This window comes from Phoxinus phoxinus (assembly GCF_949152265.1).
Source record: "Phoxinus phoxinus genome assembly, chromosome: 18".
In the NCBI taxonomy this organism is placed as follows: domain Eukaryota; kingdom Metazoa; phylum Chordata; class Actinopteri; order Cypriniformes; family Leuciscidae; genus Phoxinus; species Phoxinus phoxinus.
Window position 1 is genome coordinate 11,109,086 of NC_136893.1, and position 9,510 is coordinate 11,118,595.

The 9,510-nt window shown below is 36.5% G+C and overlaps 2 protein-coding genes across 8 annotated transcripts in view; one reads left to right on the top strand and one right to left on the bottom strand.

Moving 5' to 3' along the window:
- Window positions 1-3,862, bottom strand: part of huwe1 (HECT, UBA and WWE domain containing E3 ubiquitin protein ligase 1) — a 46,911-nt gene extending 43,049 nt beyond the window's left edge. For 5 of the 6 annotated variants that reach the window (XM_079589342.1, XM_079589344.1, XM_079589343.1 and 2 more), the window contains exons 1-2: window positions 3,739-3,862; window positions 826-876 (exon numbers count right to left, since the gene is read on the bottom strand). The gene's annotated coding sequence lies outside the window, so the exon portion shown is untranslated. Of the gene's footprint in view, window positions 1-825; window positions 877-2,238; window positions 2,453-3,738 lie in introns of those variants that run through there. The other variant, XM_079589341.1, reaches the window with a different exon arrangement.
- A 1,420-nt stretch (window positions 3,863-5,282) lies between these two features.
- tmem107l (transmembrane protein 107 like) lies at window positions 5,283-7,746 on the top strand. 2 transcript variants are annotated; one of them, XM_079589347.1, is made up of 6 exons: window positions 5,283-5,494; window positions 5,630-5,720; window positions 5,815-5,882; window positions 6,741-6,841; window positions 7,117-7,221; window positions 7,323-7,659. In XM_079589347.1, exons 2-6 carry the CDS (start codon window positions 5,634-5,636, stop codon window positions 7,325-7,327), a joined length of 366 nt encoding a protein of 121 aa, XP_079445473.1. In that variant the 5' UTR covers window positions 5,283-5,494; window positions 5,630-5,633; the 3' UTR covers window positions 7,328-7,659. The 2 variants fall into 2 exon arrangements, with proteins under 2 accessions (XP_079445473.1, XP_079445472.1); XM_079589346.1 differs by having other exon boundaries at window positions 5,294-5,494; window positions 7,117-7,213; window positions 7,323-7,746.
- Window positions 7,747-9,510: the final 1,764 nt, after the last annotated feature.

Here is a 9,510-nt window from a genome sequence, read left to right on the forward strand (position 1 = left end):
AGCTTACGAATTAAATCTGACAACAACTGTCTCATAAATGTTCTTTCTTATGCGCAAATAGCGTAAAAAAAGCATATTTTTCATGCTAGACCAGCCAATGCGCATATTCAGTCCTACGTGCGCGTCTTAGAACACTGACTGTTTCGATAGCATCTCAAGCTTCTAATGGCAGCTGCAGTAACTTCACCAATCAGTGATTGTGTTTTTTTTATATATAGAACTCAAGTCTATTACGCCATATTATGTATTGTACTTTCAACCATTAATAAGTCAAATGAGTACACGGTCTTTGCATTCCTGAAGTATTTGTATTATATATTGCCAACTACACTATCAAGTTTTTCCTGAATGGACTTTTCGGACTATAAATGTAAAAATAATGCGCTCTTCTTTACTCCAATTGACGCATTTTCCGTCAAACTTTTTCCGCCAAATTACTGTTCCTACAACACAGTGTTTCTGTGACTGTCTAAAGCATGTGAATACGAGGCACGCAACTAGGTGTCTGTTGCCTAGCTTCTAGCTGTAACATTCTAACACCGCATCGTTTCACACTGTACAAGTTAAGCAATGTAATCTGGGGGTTAACACCCCAAAACCGGGTACGTGTGAAATGTTTCTTTACCTGGGGGTTAAAAAGTGGTTTATAATGACAAAACCCCAGCCCTTGTGAGGTGTATTTTTGTGTCATACAAGAACAATTACATATCCATAAATAATCAGATCCAAATGTAGGATCAAGTGACAAAATATCAATGTAAACATTCATCCAAATTATGTTTAAGCAGATAGCCCTTCAAATTCAGAAAATGTAAAAGAACTCACGGTATATGATTTGGCAATTCCAACTTAACGGCATTTTTCATGTGCAAAAACCTAAAGTAAAAGAAAGAAAGAAAGATGAAAGTGAAAATGTTTAAGAATGTTTGTGATCTTGCTGCCAAATGCACAATAAAGGCACAAAACCTCTACACTACAGCTTAAGAGGTCATTTAAAGTATACCAAAAATAATTATTCTACATGGTCAAAAACAAGCCTATACTAATAATTAGTTGTAGAATAAAAACCAAATCAGGGCTGGCAGAAAGTTAAAAGTCTGAGAACAAGCCAAGGGAAAAGCAACCCACATTGGTTCAGATATAGGGCATAGATTCTGGGCACAGACAATCTCTAGCATTTTACAAACATGCCCTTAATAAATTCAACTAATCCATTTGCTCCTGAAACAAAAGGCTGTCAATGTAGCATTTTTTAGTAACTTGTGCACTCCTACTGAGAAACAAAACTGATTTAGGACCTTGAACCCGGCCAAAGAGAAGCATGGCCTGTGATCAAGGAACCTGACATGGAAAAATAAGCCAACACATTAGACAAAACTTGTTCCTATATATGCTATTTAAACGTAAATTACTATAGAGAAACACTAATTAAGTTCTTGTCAGAGAACCAAATGTTGTTGTAACGTTAGTCGTGGGACCGAGCAACATAGCAGCTAGTTACCGAAAACATCCAATTACAATGACATTACTAACCGGAGCCCATAAACGAAAGTACAACACCGTAAACAAACAAATTGTCAGAACAAGTGAAAGTAAGACAGCCACTATGGAAATCAAACAATAACCCGACATATTATTTCACTAACTAGGCTATTTCTAACGAAAACAAGCCAGCAAATGGAGATCAATTTGAGGAAAAGGGCAGCTAACATGCTATCTAACGTTAGTTTTTCCTTGCTAACAAGCTACCTCAGTCAGCAAGCTAAGTTTTGCGGATAAACGTGGTCACGTCATTCTTATTTAATGGCGCAGATAAAACACGATCATCGCCGGTTTTTGAATAAACGGTAACAAAATTACTAGACTCGAACTGAAAGAAAATTCGACCGTTAGCCGCTCGCGCGACATCTTTGATTCCGAGCTACAGAGCTCTAACCAGCACATAATTCCCCTCAACATGTCAACACAAACCCGCAATCATCAACTCACTCATAAAATCTTTACCATAGCCAATCTTTTCCAACAAACATTCGCCAAACCCTTAATATAAGGCTCGAGTGTGGCGGAATACGTCATGAGCGAGGCTACACAGGTCAATATTTTCCCTCCGGGCTGCACACATGCTCTGGTCTAATCTAGAGCCCGGCTCAGCCTGGCCTGCTCCGGCAAACCCGCTCACTCCCCTCAAATATCCAGCTCACAAAAACAGCGTCTGTCACAGCGCTTCCGCAGCCGTACCGTAGCGTATATTGTCAGACATTTTCAGCAAGCGCTTCGTCTCGATGAACTGTGGCCGGTGGAGCGCGCGCGGTGGTAGCGGCGGATGAGATGCTCGTGCATGCGCTGGTGTGGTTGGTTAGCTGAGAAACGCAGAATATCTCGCTGAATCATTCCCACTCGGGCCTACCATAACACTGACTTCCAGTGGACGGCTCAATTTCTCACTTTTTACAGCTGCACTTGTGCGTAGCTGCATTTGTGGCGAACGTAGCGTGTCACACATGATGTTGAAGTCTACTTTATCAGGTTAAAAATATATTTATCTGAAATAATACCTAGGAGCTATAAGTTAGATATTGAAGGTTTAAGTTCAGATATAATTGGAATGCATTTATCAGCCTAAAATAAAACTTTATGCATTTTGCAATCAATCAAGCAGTCTGGAAATATTTTGTTAATGCACTACATTAAGAGATAATTAACCATGTCAATATATTATATAAAATATAGGTTTCCCAAATATGGATTTCATTGATTCTAATATTGATTAACCTAACTAGCTGGAAAATAAATGCATTACACTTATAGTATGATTATAATTAGTTATATAATTAATTATAATCTCATTCACTGAACACAGTCGCCATACTCTGTTTACTGTAGCTTGGCATGTTTCATTTCTTCATTCCAGTCATCAGCATCAGTTTACATAATAATAAAACAAAACCGATAAAGAGGTAACTGTTAGGGGGGTGGAGTCACTTTACAACATCAGTCAGGGTCAGTTTGGTTATACTGACCCATATTATCCATCAGCTGTTATCTGTACAGTAGATCATATAAGACAGATGTCTGGAGGATATAAACAGTGAATTTTTCTGAAGGAAAATTGTATATTATAATGGGACCACATAACTTAAACTCAAAATTGCGAAATGTAACCCCCTAAAGGCCATACCAGAGGAATTTAGGTGTCAAGACTGTTGCTGGACATGACGACTCAGCAAATGTATGAACATTCATATACAGAGAACACGATGTTTTGAAGCCTAATTTTGAGGCCTTGAAGATTGAAATGCAGAAATCCTACACATTTTTTTAATTGTACGTCTCATTTATCACATAAGTACACGCTATCACATACGCATGCTCTTTTCGTCGGGATCCACTGATAGACTCATATATGACATTACTCGCCAATTTCACATCATTTACACTCACGCACGAGTATCATATTTAATTTTAGAGATTCTTCCTACAGATTGTAAACAGATTTCAGTCTATCTATGCGCGCGCACATCGCGCGAGCATTCAACATACCACAATGCTAGTCCGACCGAAAATTAAAAATGGCGGTATATATTAGCAAAGTGTCCGGTCTTTGCATCAAAAACACTAATTTGAATGACAGTATACACGTACAGTTCGCAAGCAAACCCGTCGGTTACTCTTAACGGTGATGTAGAGTCAGCCACAGACGTCTCCACCAAACAGACAAAGACTTATTTAAGCTCTTACCTCGATTGCGCCTCAACATAACTTCTCCATCTTACAGCAGCGAGTGGGGATGTAAATCTCGCGATATTTCAGTTGGCTTCCTCTGCTCCAATAGTAGCCTGCTGTAGACACACAGACCAGCCCCTTCAGTGATCTGCTCCTAGACAGAACGATACACAATATGATCAGTATTCAGTAAAATGAAATAAATGTCTGTATAATAATACATTTTTGGTCGTACACGGCAGATGCAAGCAACAAACAAGATACAGTAGGCTAATGTAAGTAATTAAATTTGGCAATGATGTGTGTTTGCCTATTCTTGTAATTTCTATACCCTGAAGCCAAAATGGCAAAAGCCACCATAATCTAAAAATATTCTTAAAACGATCTTGCATTTGTATTAGAGCTAGCCTATCTCAATTTTTATAATTCTCCATTGTCTCCATTGTCAAAGTTGATATTTGGATCCCAACAGATATAGCAGTGAATGCATTCTATCTTTTATTTCTGACTGCAAATATTCTGACAGATATTTCTATTATGCCCTCCAGAAAATAGGTCTGTTAATAAAGCCTACCAAATCATGATTCATTTTAAGAATTTCCCAATGCAACCTGTTTACTGACTGTTGTTGAGGGGGTACATTTAAATAGTTTTCTTTGCCAAAATTGTATGTTGCCGTGAAAAAGATCAGCAGTGCATGTACTATTCCAGCTTTTTTTCAATCTTAAAAAATGATGCATATTCATATTATATATATATATTTTTTATCTAAATGTAATTTATTTTAAATAATTGTAAGACATTTTTTCCTCTTTGAAAGTTTACTAAGGACCCAGTTGGTTGAGAACCATGCACAGTCAGAGAGCGACTCCTGCCAATAGGTGGCAGCATAAATCTTTTAGATTTTTTTTTTTTTTTTTTTTTTTTTTTTTACATAAGTACATATTTGCCAAATAGAAGAAGAGTGTTTTGGATTCCTGCACATGAGATAATGGATAAACAAAAAACTAATTAAAATGCAATAATGTTGAAATCAGTTCTCATGAGAAAATCCAGCAAATCTGAAACCAAGGCAATTATTAGAAACGCTACAAATAATATATGGAAGGAAATGTGGGAATACATTTATATAGTATTGAAAAGAATGTGGGTATAGGAAGAGAATTCACCACAATGTTAAGAAGAATCGATTATAACAAGATAATTACGTACAAGTCATAGGCCTGCCTACTGGACTGAATGGTAACCTATATAAAATAAAATAGCATCATAATGGGTTGTGCTGTCATTGTATTTTAGAAGAGGCAGCTAAACATGTTATATAGGCTACAGAGTATATAAAAGATGAGTTTTGCTAGGGAAAAAGCTAGACGAAAATGTAACGTTATGATGAAAGATGAGGTTTTCCTATATATAAACGCAACAAGATCATATATGAGAATATAATTAAGTATTTGAATAAGTCATTATTTAATTTATATATTTGTCTTTCTTTTTTTGTCAGGGTAGTTCTTCCGCATTGCTGTACCACACTCCGGTTCAGTTGGTGGCGGTAATGCACCTAAAAGCTGGATTGCCAACAGCTAATAAACAAGAAGAGTGTTGTCGTAGCAACCTGAAGCTTGTGCGAAGGAGAACCGTCCACAGCTTTTGTAATTTCATTATAACAGATGTCTAGAAGAAGCGTTATATTCAGGTTCTACTTTGTCGCCCGTTTACTTTTTGCTCACCAACTGAACTATCTTAGCAGGTGTTAACACCTTAGAAACTGGTACGTATATCCGCGGTTAGAAGTCATGTTTTCTATAAACTGGTAATTTAAGTTAACGTTACAAGAGGAATAACGTTAAACCTTTAGTGTTCATTTTTAGTTTAATCTCACACGATGTCGTATTCTTCTGTCTAGTTCAATGTCGGTGTTAAGCAGTCTGGTTCCAGCCCGTTTCCTGACTCTCATCGCGCATCTTGTAATAGTCATCATCATATTCTGGTCGCGAGTAAGAACTTCTCGTGTGTTTAATCATTATTTGATCACAGTATATCATTGCAATCAGGCCTGTGAATGTGATAAAGAGTTGAACTATCCCACAGGAGAACAGTGTCAGAGCTTGCCTCCCACTAGACTACGCTAATGAAGAATACATGTTACAGGACACACGGTAAGGACAACTGTCTCGGTTATGTACAATATTGCTTCACCAAAGTGAAGATAAAAATACCTAGTTTAACCTTTTTTTTTATTGTTTCGATCCTTTTTTTAAAAGATATAATGAATCATTATGCCATGCAGACATTTATTTGTTTCAACAATTTCAGTCTTTTAGTTAGACTTTAAAACATTCACATACCGTTCAAACGTTTTTGAAAGAAGTTTCTTATGATCACCAAGGTTGCATTTATTTGAGCAAAATACAGTAAAACAGTAATATTGTGAAATATTATTACAATTGAAACAATTTAGCTGTTTTCTGCTGTAACATTTTTATTTAATTAATTTAAAATGTAATCATTACTCCAGTCTTCAGTCTCATGATCCTTCATAAATCACTCTAATATGCTGATTTGATGCTCAGGAAACATTTCTGATTATTACCAATATTGAAAACAATTGTACTGCTTATTTTTGTGTGGAAACCGTGATACATTTTTTCTTTTTTCTTTTTTTGTATAGAAACTTCAAAAGATCAGTATTTATTTGAAATAGTTTTTCTTTAACAATATGAACACATATTTTACTGTCACTTTGATCAATTTAATGCTGCCTTGCTGAATAAACATATAAATTTCTTTAAAATAATTTCCCCAACCTTTGAACTGTAGCCTAATATACTGTGTGTGTGTGTGTGTGTGTGTGTGTGTGTGTGTGTGTGTGTGTGTGTGTGTGTGTGTGTGTGTGGGCTATATACTAAGTTATCTCTGAACAAAGAATGACCATCATGTTATTTACTTAATAATTTGTACTGTATGCATAGTAAATATGCTCATTGATCTTCCTAATCGTTCATTTTGGAGAGCAGGCTTGTGGTGGCATTATCCGTAACCCTGGGCCTCTTTGCCATCGAGCTGGTTGGGTTCCTCTGTGGAGTCTCTATGTTCAACAATAATCAAGCTCTTCTGTGTATCCTTACCAGTAGCACATCATCACCACAGGCTCTACAAGTAGATGTTATGACAGCGCAAAGCAGGCTTAGTTGTCCTCTTGAGATGGATAGCTTTACTTTTATTATCCTAGAGCAGTCCAAAAACGAATGCAGTACATTTCAAAACAGTGAGATGTTCGTGTTTGATCATGCCACTGGTAAAATGACATTTGCAATGATAGCAATTAGTCATTTTTAGTTGTAAATGATATCTCATACTGGTACAGAATTTCACTTAACTGTCACTTTGCAGCTATTGGATGTCACGCCAGTGGCTCTGTGGCTTTGGCCTTCTTCTTGTTTGAGCAATGGACCTGCACCATCTACTGGTGGATCTTTGGCTTCTGTAGGTCAGTCGGTAAATAATCAACTGACAATGCATAACTGTGAATATGAATGGACTTATTAATTAATTTTCTTTGAAAACATTTTGTAATCATGTTCCTCTCTATGTTTTAGTGTGATTCCTGCACTATATGAGATGATCCTCTTTGTTGCAGTGTTTGGGTTTAAGAGGAAGCCTCTTTGAGTGTCTCTGCCCTCTTGATTCTGGCAAGTCGGATATTGTCCTTCCATTACCAAAGTACCAGAATAACATTCACTGGCACAATAAACTAGTGTTTCTAAAAAAAAGTACTTTACTTTTTTATATATATAATTTTGTACCCATTGTAATAAATTAATTAAAACATTTGTTTTTGATACAACTGATGACTAACTAGGTCTGTTCATGCTTCACATTTTTCAGTAGATTATACAACATGTTTACTAATAAAACCTGAAATAGGCACAAGATGAACTATGAATTATACTTGTATAATTGACAGTATGCATTCCCCAAATGCATAGATTCTTAGGTTCATAAAAAAATTCTAATTCTGTCATCATTACTCAACCTCATGTTATTCTAAACCTGTATAGCCTTATTTTCTTCTTGTGAGTGAACGCTGAATGTGACGCTGAAATCATGATATGTTGACATATGTTGCAGCAGGAAGTGAAGGCGTGCAACTCCTGGAGATCGAGAGTGAGAATTAACCAACTATCTGCTTGTGTCACAAGATACATGTACACTGTAACTTTAACAAGTTACCATTTTTATTTACCACTTCAATAACAGACAGAGCAAAACTGTAATTCAAGCGACATAAAGGCAATTTCAAGATATTTATATATAAATATCGATAAGATATATCATAAAATATTTATATGAGATTTCTATATGCCTTCCTATAACGGATAAAAAATGTTTCTGGAGAAAACTTAGAATTTAAAAAAAAATATTTTAAGCATAAATTGACAGTCTGTATACTGTATATTTTAGTTTAAAATAATCCTTTTTAAAAGTTAAAGGAAAAAACAGCAGTAAGAAGAGAAAAGTCCAACACAGAGAATTTTATGTGAATCCAAATAACTACACGATGTATTCTATAAGCTTAAAATGTATGTTCTTAGCAAACATCAAGGTGTTTGTTGATATGCTGTAGGACTGCCAAGAGAAGTTAGTCCTTCACAGGAATGATGAGTCCGTGAGCCTGCGAGGTACGTGGTGAACTGAGCATAGCTGACTTCAGCTGGACTGCACACACTCTTTCATTAAGATGGATGAAAACACACAAATAAACCGTGACTAGAATAACACAAGATATTCCCACTACTATCCAAAGAAACAGCGAACTCTTTAGTTTTAGCTCAATACTCATTGCTACGGTACAGCATTGCAGTTATCCAGCCATTTATAAACTGGGAAATTGTTTTACATTATATATATATAGTGGGGAGAACAAGTAGTTGATACACTGCCGATTTTGCAGGTTTTCCTACTTACAAAGCATGTAGAGGTCTGTAATTTTTATCATAGGTACACTTCAACTGTGAGACCAGGAATCTAACAAAAATCCAAAAAATCACATTGTATGATTTTTAAATAATTAATTTGCATTTTATTGCATGACATAAGTATTTGATCACCAACCAACCAGTAAGAATTCCGGCTCTCACAGACCTGTTAGTTTTTCTTTAAGAAGCCCTCCTGTTCTCCACTCATTACCTGTACTAACTGCACCTGTTTGAACTCGTTGTATAAAAGACACCTGTCCACACACTCAATCAAACAGACTCCAACCTCTCCACAATGGCCAAGAGCAGAGAGCTGTGTAAGGACGTCAGGGATAAAATTGTAGACCTGCACAAGGCTGGGATGGGCTACAGGACAATAGGCAAGCAGCTTAAACGACCCGAAACACACAGCCAGGGCAATAAGGAGTGGCTCCGTAAGAAGCATCTCAAGGTCCTGGAGTGGTCTAGCCAGTCTCCAGACCTGAACCCTATAGAAAATCTTTAGAGGGAGCTGAAAGTCCGTATTGCCCAGCGACAGCACCGAAACCTGAAGGATCTGGAGAAGGTCTGTATGGACGAGTGGGCCAAAATCCCTGCTGCAGTGTGTGCAAGCCTGGTCAAGAACTACAGGAAACGTATGATCTCTGTAATTGCAAACAAAGGTTTCTGTACTAAATATTAAGTTCTGCTTTTCTGATGTATCAAATACTTATGTCATGCAATAAAATGCAAATTAATGACTTAAAAATCATACAATGTGATTTTCTGGATTTTTGTTTTATATTCCGTCACTCACAGTTAAAGAGAT